Source organism: Acinonyx jubatus, chromosome A2, assembly GCF_027475565.1.
Source record: "Acinonyx jubatus isolate Ajub_Pintada_27869175 chromosome A2, VMU_Ajub_asm_v1.0, whole genome shotgun sequence".
Classification (NCBI taxonomy): Eukaryota; Metazoa; Chordata; class Mammalia; order Carnivora; family Felidae; genus Acinonyx; species Acinonyx jubatus.
The window spans coordinates 97,418,231-97,442,088 of record NC_069383.1 but is presented as its reverse complement, the minus strand read 5'-3'; the positions used below and the strand labels follow the sequence as shown (position 1 = coordinate 97,442,088).

Sequence of the window (23,858 nt, the reverse complement as noted above, 5' to 3'; positions counted from 1 at the left end):
AAGCAATGACAGGAAATCAAATACAATAATTCTGCTACAAGCTAGAGAATATAATTCAGGAAAACAAAATAGAAATCCTACGAAGAGGACTCCTACATTTTTTACATTTATATTGTGTGTGTGTGTGTGTGTGTGTGTGTGTGAATTGGGTAATTTATCATTTAAGCCACAAAAATCAAAGGGCAAAGGATAAATTGATGATAACTTTTAATAACTTCTTGCTCTAAAAGGTACATCTTATATTAATTCCAAAGTAAACTTCAGAAGGTATAAATGATTGAATATTTTTTTAAATCAAATAATTGGTGTTGAATTTTGTCAAATGCTTTTTCTGCATCAGTTGATACGATTATGTGATTTTTTTTTTCCTTCTTTAGCTTATTAACATCATGGATTATTAAATATTAAGCTAGCTTTGCATCTCTGGGATAAACCTCACTTGGTCTTTTTATATATTGCGGAATTGCATTTGCTAATATTTTGTTGAGGATTTTCACATCTATATTCGTGAGAGATATTGGCTTAGACTTTTCCTTTTTTGCACCATCTTTGTCTGGTTTTGGTATCAGAGTTAATTCCTAATAAACTGGTTTGAGAAATATTCTGTTTTCTGGAAAAGACAGTGTATTAATTCGTGGAAGAATTGGTGTTAATTCTAACTTAAATTATGGCGTAAAGATTTTTTGGTTGGGGAGTTTTTAAACTCTAAGTCCAGTTTATTCAGTAGTTTATAGGGCTGTTCAAGTTATCAATTTCATATTTGGTAAGTTTCAGCAGTTTGTGCTTTTGAGACACTGTTCCACTTTACCTAGGGCATTAAGTTTATGTGCGTAAAGCTGTGATAGTACTTCTTTATTATCCTCTTACGTCTGAATTGTTTGTAGTGAAATGCCCTGTTCTATTTCTGCTATTGGTAGTATTTTTTAATCACATATTAGAAATATGAGCAGAAAGTAGAGCATTTGCTCTTATCTTTCACAGGATAATATCCTTTTAATATTCAAAGAAATCATAATAAAAAAAAATTCTCAGAAAAAAATTTTAGTCTTTTACATCATAAAACGGCAGTGTATTTGCATCAGATACAACAGAGTTGATACCTGAACTCTAAATGGAGTTCATTCAAGTTTATTAATGGCAGCTAAAACCCCAGGAGGTTGAAGTCTGAGTGTATAATTCCATAAAGGCTGGGAAGGTCTCCGATTCATCTGTTCCCCTGTGTCTCACAAGTACCTGGCTGTAGGCTCTCCATAGATTCTTGTTGGATGGGTGGTAAGTAGTAACAGTGAATACGTGTGTGGAGACTACTAGGCTGAAAGGGATGCTGACATCCATGACCCCTCTGGAACTTTCTCCGTCCCAAGTGCTCCATCTAGGTGAATCTGCTGCTCCCCCTCACCAAAACAAGAGAACAAAGGTCATCTCAGCCTGGCCACTCTAGGACCCCTCCTGAGGGTTCTAATAAGTCAGTGGTTTCCTAGAACCCTTCCTTCAAACAAAAACTTACAGGGAAGTCTGGGAACAACCGAAATGTAGGAAAACAGCCAATGACACACACAAAGCATGAATGAATTGCAAAATCATTGAGGCAAGAAGCCAGACACAACAGGCTATGTACTATGTGACTCCATTCACAGGACGTTCTGAAACAGGCCAAACCAGTCCACATCAGGATTGATGGTAGGGACAGGCACTTCTAAGGGTGGTAATGGAAATTTCCACATCTCTTGATACACATTTTGACAAATGTGTATGCACATTTGTCAAAATTCAGAGTGAGTCCACTGAAGATTTGTGTGTTTCGTTGCATGCACATTTTACATCAAAAGAAGAACTATAAGCAAACAATAATCCAATTAAGGGAGGAATTTTTCTATTGAAAAGGGACTTGAGGGGTCTGGAGACTGGAGCCAGCTAGCAGGCTTCCTCACCCACCCTCCATAGGTCAGTTGAAAGCCCAATGCTGGTGTAGACTGCAGTGATGATTTGGAGTGTGGATTTTGATGAAAATAAAGTTCATTTTCAAGTAGCATACATTTTAAAGTAGTACACACACACACACATACACACACACACACACACACGGACATTACTCAGCCATCAAAAAGAATGAAATCTTTTCAATGACATGGATGGAGCTAGAGAGTATTATGCTAAGCAAAATAAGTCTGAGAAAGGCAAATACTGTATGATTTCATATGTGGAATTTAAGAAAGAAAAGAAAAAGAAACCAAGAAACAAATCTTCAACTATAGAGAATAAACAGATGGTTACCAGAGCGGAGCTGAGTCCGTGGCAGGGGGGTGAAGTCGGTGAAAGGGTTAAGAATACAGTTTACTTTGATGAACACAGAAATGTGTAGAGTTGTTGAATCACTGTATTGTACACCTAAAACTAATATAACACTGTATGTTAACTACACGGAATTAAAATTAAAAACTTAAAAAAATTAACATTCTTAAAACTTAAAGAAGATATGAAATGCAGCCTTTTGTTTGAAATAAGAATAAAGCTGTGAGAGAGGGAGTTTTATGGTTAAAATAGCACACCGGCAGCACCCATAACTTTTTTGATTTGTTCTGTGCGCTCATCGTAAAGTTTCAAGATACAGGATTAAAACCCAGAACCCAATTTTTAGGAAAGGTAAGGCAGGGAAGAAAACTGGTATCATTGCCTGCTGGGTGCTGATATAAGGATTTTTGAGGTAAACTGTTTTCTGGTTTTTTTATGAAGTCATCTGTAAAATCCTCAGCGCCTTTTCCGACATCCCTCCAGCCCCTGGTAAAGGAAATGATTAAGGGCCACTTTCTTTCAGACTCTACCCTCATGCCCTTTCCTAAAAGGATCTACATTTTACATTGCAGGCATGGCTGGGGCGATTCACTTTCTCTCCGACATCCTGGTACCAGAGACATCACGGTTTCCAGCATTTGAACTTGCCCCTTCGCAGAGGGATAAAAAGATGCAGTGAGACCGCTAAGACACCTACCTGTTTGGACCAAAAGCCAGATTGCTTAGTGCCTGACACAGAGCCAACTGTGAATCCTGAAGAAGGCAAAACAAAAAAAAAGAGAAGCAAACACCTTCACAGGCACCCCCTTCGTTGCAGAGACCCTCAAGTTAGAGCATGAATGACAGAAACCATCCCTTTGGCGTTTTGTAACAGTGTTCCCCTCACTGGTGTCAAATATGAATTCTTCGCGTCCAGCCTTGTGTAGCATTTGCATGTTTCTGGTGTTTGTTGTCTGCAAATGTAAGTTGTTCTAAACAGAAAGCCCTTCTCTTTCCGTGAGCCCAGAACTGACCGTACACGAGGGTAAGGCAGCGGCCACTTCTCTGTATATAATATTTAAAGTGAGGTGTCTTGTGTACTGACAGGGAATAGTCAGGTAGTATGTCTCTCATCTATCAGAAAGAATCTCTAAGGTGACATCCTAGTGCTACTTCTTCAGCATTTTCCATGAGAACCTTTCAGACAAGCATGAAGGAAAGACCACTCCAAAAATTGAAAAGCAACCAAATTAAAGGAGTTTTGCTGGAATGGTTGGGGGCAGGGGTTGAGCCTTTGCGCAAGGTGCTTGAACGCTCCCTCTTTGTGTTTTGTGTTCACCCTTTGTGCTTTTAAGAGGCCAGAGGGCATGCATTGCTGGCCAGCTGGGGCTCCCTATTCCCAGCAGGAGTTTCCGGCTCCCACGTGAAGTTCCAGAGTCTCCTTACAATCCCAAGCAGTGGACGCCTGGGGAGTGGACTTCATGATAATCAGAGAACATTCAAGGGAAGCCATTTCGTGACCATGTTGTAAATCAAACAGCAATGACTAAGCATTGGCAATTCTAGATTTGGTTTATATTAAAACAGACTGCACCTCAATTTTATCAGCATTATAACTTATTATAAGTTCCGTGGATACAACTCCAGATGGTGATAAGTGGAAAGATACTCAGCTGTTCCCATGTCCCTGCAATTAAACTTATTTCAAAATTCAGTAACTTATCACAGTGTAAATTTGGGAGGAGTAGTCACTTTTTGCACACTTTTGGGTGATTGAAATCTCACATTTGATGAAATATATTAACCATAAAAGGCCTAGTCTGCATTTATGCATATGGGAAACATAGTGTTCTAACCAAGAAAATGACGGTGTTTGTCTGACATGTTTTATCTAAAAAAAAAAAAAAAATGGGCATTCATTTCGATTACTATACCCTCAATAGTTCTGTCATGTGGATTTCAGTTTTTAGAAGACTTTTGTCATCACAATACGAGTAGCCTAGGACTTCTACATACTTCTCCTCTTGTGAGCTGAGGCATGGATTGTAAAAGACTAAAAGCAGGTTTCTCTGGTCATCTGGTCCCGGTCTGTAAGGGACCATCCAATCATTTATCAGCCCTCATGTCCACTCCTTTCATAAAGGAGCATGAATATCCACGTAGAAGACAAATCTCCTTCATGCATATGCAATTCTCGGAATGTTGCTGAGCCTTGTTTGTGGGGCCAGCACCCTAACATGACCTTCAGTTTCTAGATGATGCCTCATGGGTCCCTTCATTGCAGATACTTGTTTCTAACCCATGACTATTTTCTCTCAAACTAGGTGGATGGCTTCCATGAGTATAAACCCTCATGGTTCTATTTTCACCAACTCCCTGGGCCTGCTCAGGAACTTCTCAGGCACAGTATGCTGTCCTGAATGAGTTGAGGGGGAGTATCTGGTAGGAGAGCTCACCACCGGGTGTCACAGCCCAGCCAAACAACCCTCCCTCCCACCCACCTCACCCAAACCGCACACACACAGCTTACGAGGTCTGGCCTGCCTCGTTCATGGCGGCACTCAGGGCTTCGGCTGTAAGCTCTGTCAGGGGAAGCCAGCGGGACCGCACAGGGGCTGTGCCTGTCTCAGCCAGAGGGAGCGCATGGAAGTCCTGGTTCTGGCCACGTGTCTCCAGACCAGAAACAGCAAGGGTGACTCACCTGGGCATCCCACCAGGTCTGAAAAATAAGCACGAGGCTTCTTTCTGACTAATGTACTGAGGGAAAGATAAAATACTTGTGGAATAAACGGAGATTTTATTTACGGTTTTTTCTTTTTTAACCCAGCTGGGTTGACACCTTCCTACTTACCCACTAGATGTTCACAGATGTGCAGCTCTGTGACTCCACGTCAGCCCGCTTCCTGGCGTCTGGCACGTAGCTGCTGCCTGAGGACAGTTCCAGCTCTTGGTCCCTGAAGGCGGAAGAGTGATGGCATCCACGCCAAGGAGCAGAGGACTCACAGAAGTCAGTTTAATAGATGTAGGTCTGAATTTAGATCTCAAAACATCTCACAATGATTTCTTGATTTCTTTGTGTCCTCCAAAATGTGTCTGAGTTGAAACAACTACATGTATGCACAATACCATTTTAAAATTTGGAAGAAAAAAATAGTTGATGTCGGAAAAAGTGTGTGGGGTTCTTTGGTTTTGTTAGTAAAGACAGTTTTGTGATGATGACTGGTGGGATCTTCATTTGTTTTCACCTCTTCTCTGCATTTAAGGGTGACGGTTACGAGCATTGGTCACCAGTCTGAAGATTTCACTGTTCACTTAAAAATGTGGCGGGTGCCCACCTTACGATGTGCTGAATAATTCACTGGGATGATTGCTGAAGGTCTCTACACATGCGTTCTTTTCCTATCCCAAGGCCCTCTGAAACCTGGGCAGTGATGGTAAGAGCAGCATCTATGTGGCTGGCATAGTGTGACAGGCCTTAGCACTCACGTCCTTAATGGTGACAACACTGCAGGAGGGGGGCACTATTACTATGACTGTTTCACAGGTGAGAAAGCCGACAGCCTTGCCCAGGTTAACAGAATGGAAGACGCGCAGATGGTTGTCACCAGTGGTCACACTCTGACTTGCACTCAACGTCCCTTCCCCTAAGTGCCCCAGGCAGAAAGGAGGAAATTGACACCTTGGGGGGGGAGAGGCCTTGGTCAGGAGCACGTGACTGGGAAATGGAGCAGCCAGGCCTCCACCGTCCTCATCATCTGCTCCTCCCTCACCGCCTTCTGGGCCGCGTGGGGGACTCTGACCCTGTCTCCTGCGTACTGCTTTTAACGTCTGTTACTTCATTTGCCGAATTCATAAAAGCAGTGATCCAGGTTTAAAGCCCAGGTTCCCTAAACATTTTTACGGACTGTCCTTAGGCCCTCCCAGGCTCTTTGCTGCAGTTTGGAGAGGCCCTTCCTTCCAAGGTCCTCAAGTCAGGCATGAGGCCAGGCTTGTTGTGGGGATGGGACCGTGGTGGTTTTGAGGTATCTAGGGGCCCATTAAATTGTGTGCAGAATTTCCTGTGCATACGCCTATGAATATCTGGAGAGGCAGCTGCTAGTTTTCACCAGGCTTTCAAGGCGGTCTTTGACCCCAAAAGGTAATGGTGTCATGTTCTGGATTAAAGAATGCATGCTAGCAAGCTGGGCTTCAAGTAGGGAGCAGGGATGCTGTGGAAGACTGGCGTGGCAGGGGTGTCTGGAATCAGGAGCCACCCCATCCAGTTAGGAAGACCCCTGTCGCAGCGGGTGACGCCACCTCCCGTCTCAATTTTTCCATATGTCATAAGGAGAGCTGGATGTCAATTTTCGAAATGGCTGTCACCTCCTGATGCCTGTCAGCCTGCTGTTGAACTGGACCATGGCCCTGGAAGGCTGTGTTGAATCATTGCCTCCTGATCAGCGTGAAGTTACAGCCTCCTTCAAGGACCCATTTTACCAAGACTGGCTTCCTAGAGTTAGATCGCTAGAAGCACCAGTGATCCCAGATGGCTTGGGCTATAATGAGGTCCAGTCTGCTTCACAAATATTACCGCACCCATTTCCTTATCCACTTGGGAGACGGGAGGCTTGAGTCCTTCTTTCAGCACGTGTTTATTATACACCCGCAGTGTGCCAGGCATTGTGCTAAGTGCTGAGCGTGAACTGACAAACAGTCATGGGTCCTGTCCTCATGAGGTTCACAGTCCTGGTTGATGAACACCTGTTGGGAGGGAGTAGCCTTGAGCTCAGACTCGGGAGGCCCTCCCTTAGCAGATGTCAGACAGTTCCTCTGCAGTGGGGGGTGGGGGCAATAAGCCTCCTGGGTGAAGAATCCCGTCTGCATTTTCCAGGAAATTGCAGGAGGGGACCACAGGTAGATGAGCAACCCAGCCTTGCAATGTGACACCCTCTGGCATGAAGATGAGGCTGATCTCTGCCATCAAGGGGCATATATAGTGGAGATTAAGAATCTGAATGTCTGTGTTTAGCTCTGAGCTCAACCACTTGTGAACTTGAACGAGAACTTGCCTGAGGCTCAAGGGTTTTTTGTTTCTTTGTTTTGTTTTGTTTTCCCAGAAATCCAGGACAATAATCAGGACAGCCTCATTTTGTTGGTGGGAGGATTAAAATGAAATAACAAGTGGAGAAGGTGTCTAGCTCATGTATGTGCTCTGTTGGGGAAAGTGAAGGTATTGGTGCAGTGCTGTTATGTGAGGACATAGGCTCACCTCCTAAGTAACAGAATGAAAACCCAGATCTGTCCAGTTCCAAAATTCCATGCCTCATGACAGCTCAGTGTCACTGCTGTGCCTGGCAATGTGGAGCTTCCAGCCAGCTGTATGTGTGCGTGTGTGTGTGTGTGCATGTGTGTGTGTGTGTGTGTGTGTGCGCGTGCACAAACCTCACTGCCCAAGGTCTATCAAGGAGAGGAAGAACCATAGGAGCAAGAAGGAATGAAGCCACAATTTCAGACTTATGAAAAATCTGAATGTCTAGAGAGGTTGTGTTCTCCATGTCTCTGGTCTATTCTTTATTTAGTGACCCACAGAGATCTTCCGGATCTATACTAGGTAGACTCTTGTGGCCTTCCTAGGATCATCCACCAGAAGCAGTGCCAGTCACATGTCAGTAGGGACCTCACCCCACTCTTTCAAGTATTGCCCAGGAATAAAACATATACCAAGTAACATAATCACACTTCCTCCCATAATCATGTAAATACTCCCAACAGTTCCAAGAATTGATGAGGCCAGCTTTGCAAACCATTTCTTTACAGGGGCCATAAGAGAAGTTATCAGTGCCCTATCAGCTATTGGGAACTAACAGGGGGATAAGGGCCCAAGGAGCCCTGAGTCTCTCCAGTAGCAGGAAGGAGGGCCACATTCCCTTTTGGTAATTGGGCTAAATGTTCTGGGACCTCACGTGCCTGAAAGTTGCCTTTGTTCTGCACTGACACTTAAATTCCAGATTCTTACGGGGCCCCTGGGTGGCTCAGTCGGGTAAGCTTCTGACTTCACTCAGGTCATGATCTCACAGTTTGTGAGTTCAAGCCCCACGTCGGGCTCTGTGCTGACAGCTCAGAGCCTGGAGCCTGTTTCAGATTCTGTGTCTCCCTCTCTCTCTGACCCTCCCCCATTCATGCTCTGTCTCTCTCTGTCTCAAAAATAAATAAACGTTAAAAAAGTTTAAAAAAAAATTACAGATTCTTACAGAATTCTGGACTAAAAATCACTTCCCTGCTGAAATTTCAAGGCATGGCTGCACTGTCTTCTAGCTTCCAGTGTTGTGTCTGAGAATTTTGTAGCCATTGTGATCCGTGTTCCTTTATACTTAATTTTGTGTTTTGTATGTAATAATTTTTCAAGTTACAGGGTTTTTTTGTTTTTTGTGTTTTTTTTTCCCTCTCTGGCATGATGAGCCAGTCCTGGGTTCTTGATGGGCCCTTCCAGTCTGGAAACTCATGTCTTTCAATTCTAGGAACTTTTCTTGAGTTATTTCTGAATGTTTTTCCCCCTCTCATGTACTTGTCTTTTTCTTGAATACCTGTTATTTGGGTATTAAACCTCCGATGATGATCCCTAACTTTTTTTCTATTTCATACCCCTTTGTATTATTGTCTTACTTCCCAAGAGATTTCAACTCTGTTTTCCAATTCTTCTATTGAGTCTTTCATTTCTTTATGTCCATGAGTTTGTCTCATTCTTACGGTATCTTTTATATATATTGTCTTCTTATTTCTTGGCCACAATATCTTATCTTTCTGAGGATGTTAATTTATTCCACAAATAGTCATTAAGAGCTTCTTCAACACCACACACACTATTCTAGGCACCTGGAATCCAACAGTGAACAAAGATGCTTACCTTCTAGGGTTTGCACTTCAGCAGAGAGAGAGAAGCAATGAACATAAATGGGCAAATCATCTCACATATGAAGGTAATAATACAGAAAAAAGAAAACAGAATAAGAGGGACTGACGGTGGCTGAGAGAAGACAGATTACTGTTTTAAACAGGATGATCAGAGTAAGACTGGAGACAGTGACATTTAAGCCAATACATGAAGAAAGTAAAGAAGTTGGCCAGATGACTGTGGGAGAGCACCCAGACAGAAGTCCTACTGGTGCAAAGGCCCTCACATGGGTGCATGCCACTCACATTCATAGAGAGGCAGAAAAGCCTGGTTGGAATGGAGTGAATGAGAGGACAGAGGAAGGCTAGGCCTGGAAGAGCATTCTTAGGAGTTCAGCTCTCATTCTGGTTGATGTAGAGAGCCATTGGAGAGTTTTGAGCAAAAGAAGGACATTATCTGGTTTGTGTTTTAAAGGGATCATTCTGGGAGAATGCAGCATAGCACGGAAACCAGAAGACTAGTCCAGGAAAGAAATGATGTACCAGGTAGCTCACCCTGGTACAGTTAAGAGCAGTGGGGTTGGTGAGAAGTGGTCAGAATCTAAATGTACCTTGAAGGGTCAATAGAATTCCCTATCATCAGGAGCGCCTGGGTGGCTCAGTCGGTTGAGCGTCTGACTTCAGCTCAGGTCATGATCTCACGGTTCATGAGTTCGAGCCCCTCATTGGGCTTCCTGCTATCAGTGCAGAGCCCACTTTGGGTCCTCCGTCTCCCTCTTTCTGTGCTCCTTTCCTACTCATGCTCTCTCTCCCTCTTTCAAAAATAAACATTAAAAAAAATTCCTATAATCGGGTGAAGAGTAGAAAAGACTAGACAAAGATAGCTCCAAAGTGTTTGTCCCAAGCAACCGGAAGGGGGGAGTTGCTAGAAGTTGAAATGTGGAGGATGTCAGGCAGGAAGATGAGGGCTCAGTCCTATTGAGTTTGAGATGACAAACATGGAACATCTGGAGTTGAGAGAGAAATCTAGGGTGGAACTGTCACTTTGAGACATATCAATGTTACTGAAAGTCATGGGGCTGGATGAGCTCACCCAAGAAGTGAGGATAAAGAGAAGAGAGAAGCAGCCAAAGACAGAGCTTTGAGCCACACCAGCACTAAGAAGTTGGGAGAAGAGAAAGAACCAGCCAAAGAGGGAGAGAAGCAGTCACTGGGGTAGGGAGCATGTTTTCCGGGAAGCTGGGGAGGAGAACGGATATGTATGCAGAAGGATGTGAATAGCTGACCCAGATACTTCTGATAAGTAAGAGAAAGACCAAGAATTGACCATTAGATTCAGTAGCTGAGAGGTCATTGGTGAATATGTCAAGAATATAGGCAATCCTTTAAAGCAGTTTTGTTGCAAAAGAGAGGAAAGAAATGGAGCCATAGTTGGATCAAGAAAAAACTTTTTATTTATTTTTTTATGTTTTTGAGAGAAAGTCCACACAAGCAGGGGAGTGGGGCAGAAGGAGAGAAAGAGACTCTTAAGCAGGCTCCACGCTCAGCATGGAACCTGATGCGGGGCTCACTCCCATGATCCTGAGATCATGACCTGAGCCAAAAATAGGAGTCAGACGCTCAACCAACTGAGCCACCGAGGTGTCCCTAAAACTTTTTTTTTAAGTTCAAAAAGATAATAGCATGTTTGTAAATTGATGGGTGTGAACCTGTGGACAGGTAAACACACACACACACACACACACACACACACACACAATAAAAAGAGACATACAACAGACAAGAGGCAGCACTAGAGTGATGTCCTTAAGAGGCAGAGGAGGTGGGAGGCAGTGCCTGAGTGTGGGTCAGCTGTGGACAGTGGCTCAGACCCTGCGCTGTGGTCAACAGCACAGACGCTGGTGGGCGAACGGGGGGTGGTGGCAGCTGTGCAAATTCTCTTCTGATTTCTTCAGTTTTCTCGGTGAAGTAGGAAGCCAGGCAACATCTGCTTAGTGAATATGGAGGAGGCGGCAGTGTTGGGATTTGAGGAGAGAAAAGAAAAGGAATTATTTCCCCAGAGGGTGGCAGAAGGAATGAGTGGTTCCCAAACTTCGACATGCTCAGAAAACGCTTGGAGGACCGGTTCAGACACAGACTGCTGGGCTACTGTCTGATTCACTAGGTCTGGGGAGGGGCCTGAGAGTTTGTTTTCTGACAAGTCCCAGGGCGACACCGATGCTACTGCTCTGGGGACCCCACACTTCAAGACACATCCTCTGGCTCCTTCTGCTGGTTCCTCAGGTCCTGACTCACCGTGTGCAAATATGCCCTGATGGCATCACCAGTCCACAGGCTCATGAACATAGGTGAGTCCGGTCAGTGGGCTGGGAATTTTTCTCTAGCCCTGTTCAGCTGGCTTTTTAGTTTAGTCTGTCTGAATTGCTTTTTCCTATTTGTTGGCTTTAGTTTTTACCTTTCCTATTTTAGGGTTCCCTGGTGTGTGCTGCAAAAAAATGGCCCAGGGTTGTCGGGAGATTTTTGATTACTGATTCAGTTTCTTTGCTGGTTACCGGTCTGTTGAAATTTTCTATTTCTTCCTGTTTCAGTTTTGGTGGTTTATTATGTTTCAAGGAATTTATACATTTCTTCCAGATTGCCCAATATTTTGCCGTAGAATTTTTTCATAATATTCTGTTTGTATTTCTTTGGTGTTGGTTGAATGATTGATTGATTCATTCTCATTATGATTTTATTTATTTGGGCCCTTTCTATTTTCTTTTTGATAAGTCTGACCAAGGGTTTATCAATTTTATTAATTCTTTCAAAGAACCAACTCCTAGTTTCATTGACTTGTTCTACTGGGGTTTTGTTTATTTGTTTCTGTATCATTTACTTCTGCCTTAATTTTTATCATTTCCCTGCCTCTGGCTTTAGGTTTCATTTGTTGTTCTTTTTCTAGTTCCTTTAGGTGTATGGTTAGGTTCCATTTTTGAGATTTTTCTTGCCCCTTGAAGTAGACCTATATTGCAATATACTTCTCTCTCATGACTGCATTTTCTGCATCCCAAAGGGTTTGGACTGTCACGTTTTTGTTTTTCTTTCCTTCCTTGTATTTTTTTTTTTATTTCTTCCTTACTTTCCTGGTTAACCCATTCATTCTTTAGTAGGATGTTCTTTAACCCCCATGTATTTGTGGTCTTTCCAAATTTTTTCTTGTGGTTGACTTCCTGTATTATAGCATTGTGGTCTTAAAATATGCATAGTATGATCCCAGTCTTTTTGCTGAGGCCTGATTTGTGACCCAGTATGTGATCTATTCTGGAGAATGTTCAATGTGCACTCCAGAATGTGTATTCTGCTGCTTTAGGATGAAATGTTCTGAATATATCTGTTAAGTCCATTCTAGTCCAGTGTGTCATTCAAAGCCATTGTTTACTTGTTGATTTTCTGCTTAGGTGATCTGTCCATTCATGTATGTGGGGTGTTAAAGTCCCCTATTATTATTGTATTATTATCAATGAGTTTCTTTAAGCTTGTTATTAATTTATATATTTGGCTATTCCCAAGTTGAGGCATAAATATTTACAATTATTAGATCTTGTTGAGTAGACCCCTTATTATGGCACAGTGCCCTTCTTCAACTCTTGTTACAGCCTCTGTTTTAAAGTCTAGTTTGTCTAATATTAAGTGTGGCTACTCCAGCTGTCTTTTGATGTCCATTAGCATGATAAATGGTTCAGGTGTCTTTAGGTCTGAAATGAGTCTCATGAAGGCAGTATATAGATGGGTATTGTTTTTCTAACATTAAAAAAAATTTATAATGTTTATTTTTGAGAGAGAGAGAGAGAAAGAGAGAGAGAGTGAGTGAGGGGCAGAGAGAGAGGGAAACACAGTATCCAAAGCAAGCTCCAGGCTCCAAGCTGTCAGCACAGAGCCCACTGTGGGGCTCAAAATCATGAACTGTGAGATCATGACCTGAGCTGAAGTCTGAAGCTTAACTGACTAAGCCACCCAGATGCCCCGGGTATTGTTTTTTTTATTCATTATGATACTCTATATCTCTTGATTAGCATTTAGTCCATTTATGTTCAGAATGATTATTGATAGATATGAATTTAGTGTCATTGTATTACCTGTAAAGTCATGTTTCTGGAGATTTTCTCTGTTTCTTTCTAGTCTTTGTCACTTTTGGTCTATCTTTCCTACTCAAAGAGTCCCCTTTAATATTTTTTGTAGGGCTGGTTTAGTGTTCACAAACTCCTTCAGTTTTTGTTTGCCTGGGAAACTCTATCTCTCCTATTCTGAATGACAGCCTTGCTGGATAGAGTAATCTTGGCTGCATATTTTTCTCATTCAGCACATTGAATATATCATGCCACTCCTTTCTGGCCTGCCAAGTTTTTGTGGAGATTTCTACTGCTAACCTTAGTTGTCTTTTCTTGTAAATTAGGGATTTCCTTTCCCTTGGTGCTTTTAGGATTTTTCTCTTATCTCTATATTTTGCAAATTTTACTACAACATGTCTTGGTGTTGGCCTGTTTTTGTTTATTTTGATGGAAGTTCTCTGTACCTCCTGGATTTGGATGTCTATTTCCTTCCCCAGATTAGGGAAGTTTTCAACTATAATTTGCTCAAATAAGCCTTCTGCCCCTTTTCCCCTCTCTTCTTCTTCTGGCACTCTTATGATATGAATGTTATTACACTTTATGAAGTCATTGAGTTCCCCAAGTCTGAATTCGTGACCCAAGATTTTTCTTTCCCTCTTCTTTTCAAGTTCACTGTTTTCCATAATTTTATCTTCTATATCACTTATTCGCTCCTCTGCTTCTTCCCTCCTTGTGGCCATTACATCCATCAGGTTTGTGCCTCAGTTGTACCATTTATTTTTATTTTGGCCCGACTAGTTTTTAGTCCTTTTATCCCTGTGGTAAGGGACTCTCTGGCGTCTTCTGTGCTTTTCTCGAGCCCAGATAGTATCCTTATGATTGTTGTTTTAAATTCTGGATCAGGCATATTACTTATATCTGTTTTGATTAGATCCCTGGCCATGACCTTTACTTGTTCTTTTGGGATGAATTCCTCCATCTTGGCATTTTGTCTAGGTTTCTGTATTCTTCCATGTGTTAGGAAAGCCTGTTGTGTTTCTTACTTCTCAGAGTAATGGCTTTATGAAGAAGAGGTCATATACTGTCCAAGGCCTGTTGCTTCAGGAAGTGGTCTGGTATATACTGTGTGCACTCTGGTGTTGCATTTTGGCTGCTCTTTCCCACAGGTCAGTCCTCTGTAGAATTTCTTCTTGCCTGCAATGGGGATTTTTTGGGCCTTATCCCATGTGTGGTGAATTTTTCACTAGTCGTGCTTTGGTCTGCTTATTAAAAGAGGCCAGATCCTACTTCCACTAGAGCAGAACTATGAGCACATATGAGAACATAGTGCACTCTATGATCAGTAGACTTGTGGGGGGGTTGGGGGGTTGTGCTGGTCTTCTTGGGAAGGGGCCCACTGCTCTGGTTTTCGGGCATACTTTCCCTAGTAAAGAAGCACCTGCAGAGTGCGGGGCAGGGGAGGAGGGCTTGTTATAAGAGGCTCAAGCCTCCACTGTGGGTGCTGTGCTGCTCACTAAAGTTGGTCTGTGCTGGTGGGTAGAGGTAACTATGGCATCATTCAGCTCCCTCATCCCTGGAGAGGGGAGTTCACGTGCACCACTTTCCAGGAAGCCCTCACAGAAGAGCAAACAATCTCCCGTCATGTATCCCAGGCATCCCTCAGAGCCTTGCCTTCACCGTGTTTTATCTCAGGTACACCAGCTGAGTTTCAAAACTCCAAATTTTAGGGACCTGGAATGGTACCAACCCACACTGATCCTCTGGGTAGGATCTCACCATGCTGGTGCTGGTGCCAGTTTGTCTCAGAAGGGCAGTTGCACCGATGTGCAGGGACTTGGAATTTAAGGTGCAGCAAAAAGCCAGTGTCCAGGTTAACTGCCCTCAGCAGGTGTCTCAGTTCCTATGTTAATGAATGTAATTGTGTCCACCAGCTCTTTTGTCCCTGGAGAGGCAGCGTTACCTTTCCCAAATGCACTCCAAGAACGGAAACTGTCTTTCTCAGTATGACCCAAGGGCTCCTCAGCCCACCCTCTCTACTCCTGGGCCTCTGCCCTCCTTCTCCATAGGAGCCCTGCTACACACACTGGGCTCCATTCTGGCTCCACTTGTAAAACTTTAGTCTTCGAGCTCCACTGGTTATTAAAAACTCATGATAATCAGCCCCTCTCCTTCCTAGCCAATGGTTTTTCTTGTACAATCCCCTGCACATTGCTCTCTCACTCTCCCTCCCTCTCTTCTTCCCTCTCTCTCTCTGTCTCTCCTCTCTCTCCTCTGTCTCTAATGAGGTCTCCCTCCCCTCCACAGCATCCGTGATTCTTTTCTCCACAAATCTTTTCTCTGCACCTCCTACCTTCCACAATGTGGCCCTTTTTTTTCTCCCTCTAGTTGTGCAATTTGTCCTCTCAGCATTCAGATTGACTTCTTGGGTGTTCATAATGATTTGAAACTCATCTAGCTGTGTTCAAGGGACAAGGCAGGCAGAGGGTCTCCCTACTACTACTCAAGAACTGCCCAGAATTATGTTGAGGGACTGAAGCTGATAGAAATTCTGGTCCATGTGGTATGATCTCATTTGATCCCTCTGTTGGCGCACTGGTGGAGTCAGTTTCTGGGGCCCCTCAGTCCCTACTAGGCTGACCCCCAGCCTTCTGCCTGCAGGTGGCAGAAGGAAGTGGGGGCAGTGAGCTGGGTGGCTACCTTCACCAGATGGCACTTCAACCTTCAATTAGATCTGTGTCTTCTGGGCCAAAGACTAGAACTCTTTTCAGAAAAGAAACTTCCAGTGTTTTCCTGGGGTTGGGAAGATGGTCATGATGCTATTAGATAGGTAAGGGGACATCTGAAGAACTGACTGGTATATAAATCAAACAGACTCAAGCTCCTTTCTGACACCCAGAGGCTCTGGAGCTGTCAGTCCCACAACTTTGGGTGGGGTCTGAGTAACTGGCCGGGTGGCTTTTGCTCTCCTTGCTGGGGACTCTGGGCTCACTTTGCTCTACGTTCCTCCTGCTGGGGTGCTGCCTTCTTCTGTTCAGTCCTTAATCACCTATCCACCCGTGTTTTGGCTTCCCCAGAAGTGTGGGTATTTCCTACCCTTTGGAGGTCATGCTCTTTGTGGGAATATACCTGGGAGGGGGGTGGCAAGGCTGCACTCCAGCAGACCTTGAGAGTGTGCTCCCCAACCCTGCAGTTTCACTCTCCTGAGGCTCCCAATATTTTAGAGCCCATGAAGGTTTTTATCTCCACAATATTCTTGGGACTCTTCCTAAACTGTACTAAGCTACCAGCCACCATAATCACCACAGACTGAAAAGAGTTCAAACATCCCTTTACTCAATTGTCATCATCACTGGTGTGTGTTCAAACAGGGACTAGTGAAGGATGGGCGCTGTTTGCCACACTGAACACCCCAAAACACTCCGGTTTTCTGAAGTTTTCCTACATTGAATTGTCTTGCTAACATCTTAATTTTCTGATTTTATCCCATATGGAAACCCTGCTATTTTTGTCAAATGGGAAAATTTGTAAATGAAATATGTCAAGAGTTTGCAAAACACCATAGTTTCTCTGTTGTTGGCTGGAGCAGGGGGAAAGGGAAGGGAATTGGGAACCACAGTGGGCCTGCAGGGCAGCTGCAAAGCAAGCCACTCTCCTGTCCCACTTAACCTCCCCTGCCTCGAAAAGCATTCAGCATATGCTGACACCTGAAATCCCTGCATTCCACATCCAGAGGGTTGTAAAATTAAAGTGCTTTGGGGAGATGAAGGTACATTTTATACAGTAGCTCGTCAACATTTATAGACACTGAGACAAGAATGGTCTCTGACATCAGACTCTCTGGGTTCCAGTCTGGGCTCTACCACATTCAGTACTTCCTTACGGGGTTGTTAGCGGGGGATTAAATAAACCAATCTCAGCAAAGCACCTACCACAGTACGAATGTTCACAAAATCAATGTCACCTTTACAGTGAAATTAGGGATGATTCTCTAGGGAATGGACTTTGTACTAATAGAACTTTGTGGCTTCTGAGCTGGCCCTCTCTCAGAGGCAAGCCAGGTAAGGCAGCTTTTATCAGCCTTTTCCCATTCCAGCTCCTTCTGCTTCTTCTGGTTATTCCATGGCCTTCCTTCAGGGAGCTGCTTGCTCCTCCCACTTAGATGCGGCAGCTTCAGCACACACACACCCCACATATGGCGAGCTCTTGCAGAGATGTGGTATTTAATTTAAAACTAGCACATTCTGAATCATTGGTAATGTTCCCAGTGGCCCACTCAAGGGTAAAGCAATAGGGATTCTTTATTCTGGGCCCTCGTACATTTAATGGGTTTAATCGCTTGAGTGCATTTCATTTCTAATGCACAGTGATAATATTGACCATTTATGGAGCCGGGCACTGTGTGAAGCATTTGATAAGCATCATTGCATTCGTTTATCCCATTCAGGCCTTACAAAAGTCTCTGAAGAGGCTTCTCAGCCACACTTTACTAGCTCGAGGCAACTCTGGATCGGGAGAGCTGCCCAATATAATACAGCTACTGAGTTGTGGGGCAGAGATTCAACCAGACCCAAATTTATGGGGGTAGCATCAGACATTTCAAGGTCAAGGATAAAAATGGAACTAATTTCCATTCTTGTTGAAGGAGTGAGCATAGTGAAGGAAGATAAACCATTAGTATGAGCGGTACAGTGACAGCTTAACGTCTAAAGCTTAGTGGACAGAGGCAGCCAAAAAATGTGCTCAAAGTATAAGCATTAAAATCAGCACCTGGGTGCATGACAGGCACCTGGGTGGCTCAGTAGTTTAAGCATCTGACTTCGGCTCAAGTCATGATCTCACGGTTTGTGAGTTTGAGCCCCGCATCGGGCTCTTTGCTGTCAGCGCAGAGCCCACTTCAGATCCTCTGCCCTCCCTCTCTCACTGCCCCTACCTCCCTCGCTCTCTCTCAAAATTCGACGTTAAAAAAAAATCAGGCACATGAGCTTCATATTCTTGTTTTATACCCTCTTCAAACAAGCATGGTTTTCACTGCTTTACCCTATTAGACATTCGAAGGAAAAATAGAATGTAAATGTTACTGCTTTGCTTCTTAATTAATTAAAGTCTGGGCAATTATCCTCAGTGGCTATCTGGAGACAAGTTGTGTACCTTCTGCTAGAAATATACACCACCACCTCTCAAGTAGATCTTTACAACAAAACAAAAATCTGAATCTGATCAAGCGTCTCTATTTAACTATCAGTTTAAGAAATACAAATACATGGAAATGCAATTAACAAATTCCAGACTGTGGATATACCTGCAAGATAAACAATCTGGTTTCTTTTACAAAAAGAAAAGAAAGATAAAAAAGAGAGAAGAGAGGGAAGGGAAACCTATATAAGTAAAGAGATACAGAAATCAGATTCATGGTATGACTTTATTTGGATCTTGATACAAATAAATTATTTTTAAAACTTGCAAGACAGTCAAAAAAATGTAAATATTGATTGGATCTTTAAAGATATTAAAGAATTATTGTTGATTTTAAGTGTGATAATGCTACATGCTTAAATCAATTACAGATGAAATGTCTGGTATTTGCTTCAAAATAATCTAGGGAAGGGCCACAAGTAATATAGATGGATGAAACAGATGGTCATGAACTTATAATTGTTTATGCTTAATGATGGGTACATAAAAGTTCATTATCCTAATATTTCTTTTGATGTATTTTTAAAAATTTCCTCTAATTGGGGTCTAATTGAGATTGGAACCATGGGGATACAATAATTTGGAAAAAGGTGGTGGGAAACCAGGACTCTGAAACAGAAGACTAGTGGTTGATCAAGAAGGGATAAGATAGGGAAGAGAGGAAGAGCCATGTCTCTTGGAAAGAACTGGAAGAAAAAGCAGTGTTCAGAGAAAAATGAAGAGGTATGAACAGGATTTACTGCCCTGTGGAATGGAATTATGGTCTTTCAACCACTCTTTTTTTTTTTTTTAATGTTTATTTATTTTGAGAGAGAGAGAAAGAGAGAAAATCCCAAGCAGGCTCCATACTGCCAGCGCAGAGCCCGATGTAGGGCTCCATCTCATGAACTGTGAGATCATCACCTGAGCCAAAATCAGGACTTGGACGCTTAACCAACTGAGCCACCCAGGTACCACTTGTCTTTAAACCACTCTTAAGGCTATGCCATTTTCCCAAACCACTGTTTCAGTCTGATAATCTCTAATTTCAGTTGATTACTCAGGACAAGTGTCCAAACCATCATCAAAGCTCTGGACCAGAGTACATAATTTATCAAATATATAAGTGAATTTATTCATTTATCCATTCAAAGGAATGGCCTTCCCCCAACATCCTTGCAGTATCACTGATCTATTGCTGTGTAATTAGTTACCTCAAAGTTTATGGGTTAAAATAACAATAAACGTATCTGTATCCATGGGACAGAAATTCAAGATCAACTTAGCTGAGCAATTCTGGCTCAGGGCCTCTCATGAGGTTGCAGTTAGATGTTGCCTGGAGCTGGAAGAACATTTCCAAGATGGCTCACCCACTTGGCTGGCAGTTTGGTGCTGTTGATGGCAGACAGCCTCAGCCTCAGTTACCGTCTGTATTCATTTCCTGGATATGCCACAATCTAGGTGGCTTGAAATAATAGATTTGTTCTCTCACAGTTCTGAGGCTAGAAATCTGAAGTCAGGATGTCTGTAGGGCCATCCTCCCCCCGAAGGGTCTAGAGGATCTGGTCCCTGCCTTTCTCCTGGCTTCTGCTCTTCCCAGCCATCCTTTGCACTCTTGGCCTGGCAGATACATCACTCCAGTCTCTGCCTCTGTCTTCCATGTGTTCTACCCTGTGTGTCTGTTCCCCTGTTTTACTCCTATAAGGATACCAGTCATATTGGATCATGGGCCTGTCCTGCTCCAGTATGACATTATCTTAACTAATGACATTTGCAATGATCCTATTTCCAAATAAGGTCACATCTGGGTCTAGAAAGGACATAAATTTGGGGGGGGGGGGACACTATCTAACACAGCGCACTGCCCATGTCGGCCCTCACAGAGGTGCTTGAGACTCCAAATGAATGGCAATTGGATCTCTCAGACAAGGTTCTACGTAAAAGAGCCAATGCCATTCGTTTATGGCCACACATCAGAAGTCACAGACCATCACCTCTACTGTGTTGTATTCAGTGGAGGGATTATACTAGGGCACAAATATCAGGAGACTGGGATCACTGAGGGCCATCTTGGAGGCTGGACACATGATACACATTTCTCCACTTGACAAATACCCTCATCCTCTCCCCAGGCCTCCCAAGTGCTCATCCCATTACATCAGCTTCTGTTTGGTTGCTCAACACAATGACCTTCAGGTTCTTAGGAGCTCTTTTGTTGAGCTGAACAATTGTCCGAAGTTTGGCACTAGAAGCTTCTTTTAAAACAAATTTTAAAAGATTTTGCAGCTACACTCTTGCCTTCCATTTTATATCATATTTTTTTAATGTTTATTCATTTTTTGAGAGACAGAGCATGAGTGGGGGAGGGGCAGGGAGAGAGGGAGACACAGAATCTGAAGCAGGCGCCAGGCTCTGAGCTGTCAGCACAGAGCCAGACATGGGGCTTGAACTCACGGACCATGAGATCATGACCTGAGCTGAAGTTGGATATTTAACCAGCTGAGCCACCCAGGCGCCCCTATATCATATGTTTTTGACAGTATCCTGAGTTTTATCTTTGCTTGGAAGCCATTTCTTAAGTTTAATATTATTTGCCATCTGAAAGTCTGAGAATTTTCAAAACCAGCAAGTCCTGACTCTTAAGTTCAATAATTCTCTTTTAAGCTTCTTTCTCATCTCCTACATTTTGCAGGCATACCATGGAGATAGTGCAGATTCAGTTCCAGGCCCCTATAATAAAGTAGATGTCCCACTAAAGTGAGTCAAATGAGTGTTTCGATATCCCCATGCATATAAAAATTATGATTACGCTATACTGAAGTCTATTAAGTGTGCAATAGCTTTATGTATAAGAAAAGATATTGTACATATCTTAATTAAAAATACTTCATTTCTCCCCAAAAATGTTAACCATCATGTCAGCTTACATTAAGTCATAATCACTGATCAATAGTCACCATAACAAGTATAATAATAATGAGAAAGTTTGAAACATTCTGAGCATTACCAAAATACGACACAGAGACATGAATTGAGCAAATACTGCTGGAAAAAATTGTGCTGATAGACTTGCTTGACGTGAGACTGCCACAGATCTCCAATTTGGTTTTTCTTCTTTTTCTTTTAAAGTTTATTTATTTACTTTGAGAGAGAGAGAGCAAGTGAAAGTGGGGTAGGAACAGAGAAAAAAAGAAAGAATCCCAAGCAGGCTCTGTGCCATCAGCACAGAGCCTGATGTGGGACTCGAACCCACGAACCATGAGATCATGACCTGAGCTGAACTTAACTCATAACCTGAGTTAAGAGTTGGACACTTAACTGACTGAACCTGAACCACTCAGACGCCCCCAGACCTTCAATTTGTAAAAACTGCAATATCTGCAAAGCACAATAAAGCAAGGTACAATAAAAGGAGGTATGCCTGTATTCTAAAGACTAAGAAGAAGCCAGACAGCATCCTTAAGATTCTGCCTGGAAATCCTGTAAGTCACTCAATTCAGTAGTTACATTTTCTACTCTCTTAGAAGAGATATCATGCATGACGAGACTATTAAAAAAAATTGTTGTGTCTGCTTTAGTTTTCTCTCCACACAGACACATACATCTGTTACATCATTTGAAAGTGAGTTGTTGTAGATATTACGACCCTTTACTCATAAATACTTCATTATGCATCTTCTAAAAATAATAACCTGCCACATAATTCCAATACCAACATCATACCTGAAAAGCTAATAATAATGTTATAATACCACACTATATCTATCTTTTAAATTTGTATTGTTTTTTTTTTTCCAGTCAGGATCCAATCTAGGTGAATGCTTTACATTTTGTTCATCTCTTCTCACCGAGGATAATCCTCCCATCAACTGTCACCTGTTTTTTAAATTTTGTTTTTAATGACATTGACTTTCTGAGGACTCCAGGATTATTGTCTTACGGATGTGTCTGATTCTTTCCCCTAGGTGTCACTTAACTTGTTCTCCCATCTCCCATTTTGAGTAACTTGGGGGTTAGGTGTAGACTCTAGAGCTACATTTCCAATATAGTAGCCAGTGGCCACATATAAATATGTGAATTTAAATTACCTTCTGAAGATTAACTTAAAAATCCAGTTCCTCCATCTCACTGGCTTCATTTCAAGCATCCAGTAGCCACATGTAGCTAGTGCTTACTGTATTGCACAGTGCAAATATAGAACACTTCCATAGTCCTAGAATGTTCAATTGGACAACACTGCACTAGATTCAGTTATATATCCAGCATAAACATTTTTTGGCATGACTACTCCTTTAAGTTTTTATTGATTCCGGTTAGTTAACATACAGTGTAATACTAGGTTCAGGTGTATAATATAGTAATTCAACAATTCCATACATCACCCTAGGCTCGTCATGGTAAGTGCACTCCTTAATCCTCGTCACTATTTAACCCCTCCACCATCCCCCTTCCTCTCTAGTAACCATCAGTTTGTTCTCTATAGTTAAGTCTGTTTCTTAATTTAAAAAAAATATTTTTAAGTGTTTATTTTGGAAGGAGATAGACACAGAGTGTGAGCAGGGGAGGGGCAGAGAGAGAGGGAGACACAGAATCCGAAGCAGGCTCCAGGCTGTAAGCCCTCAGCACTTGAACTCACAAGCTGTGAGATCATGACCTGAGCCGAAGTCAGATGCTTAACTGACCGACCCACCCAGGCACCCCAAATCTATTTCTCAGTATGTCTCAGTCTCTCTTTTTTCCCCTTTTCTCATTTGTTTTGTTTCTTAAATTCCACATGAGTGAGATCATATGGTATTTGTCTTTTTCTGACTGACTTATTTCATTTAACATTATACTCTCTAGCTCCATTCATCCACGTCATTTCAAATGGCAAGATTTCATATGAAATCTTCTTTATTCATCAATTTATGGACACTTAGGCTGCTTCTATGTCTTTGCAATTGTAAATAATGCTGATATAAACATAGGGGTGCATGTCTCCCTTTGAATTTGTGTTCTTGTATTCTTTGGGCAAATGCCCAGTTAATGCAATTGCTGGATCATAGAATAGATCTATTTTTAACCGTTTAAGAAAAGTCCATACTTTTTTCAATAGTGGATGTACCAGTTTGCATTCCCACCAAGGTACAAGAGGGTTCCTTTTTATCCACATCCTCACCAACATTTGTTTATTATGTTTTTGATTTCAGCCATTCTGACAGGTATGAGGTGATAGTTCATTGTAGTTTTGATTTGCATTTCCCTGATGGTGAGGGATGTTGAGCATCTTTTCATGTGTCTGTTAGCCAAAGGAATATCTTCTTTGGAGAAATGTCTACTCATATCTTCTGCCCATTTTTTTATTTGGATTATTCAATTTGAGGTGTTGAGTTTTATAAGTTTTTGATGTATTTAAGATACTAACCCTTTATCAGATAGGTCATTTGCAAATATCTTCTCACATTATAAAAGTTTCCT

General features: G+C 42.5%; 1 protein-coding gene across 1 annotated transcript in view; it reads left to right on the top strand.

Moving 5' to 3' along the window:
* LANCL2 (LanC like glutathione S-transferase 2) overlaps positions 1-5,490 on the top strand; it is a 58,889-nt gene extending 53,399 nt beyond the window's left edge. Inside the window, exon 9 of the mRNA XM_015074445.3 lies at positions 2,865-5,490. Within this exon, the coding sequence (XP_014929931.2) occupies positions 2,865-2,971 (107 nt within the window). The 3' untranslated portion in view covers positions 2,972-5,490. The remainder of the gene's footprint in view (positions 1-2,864) is intronic.
* Positions 5,491-23,858: the final 18,368 nt, after the last annotated feature.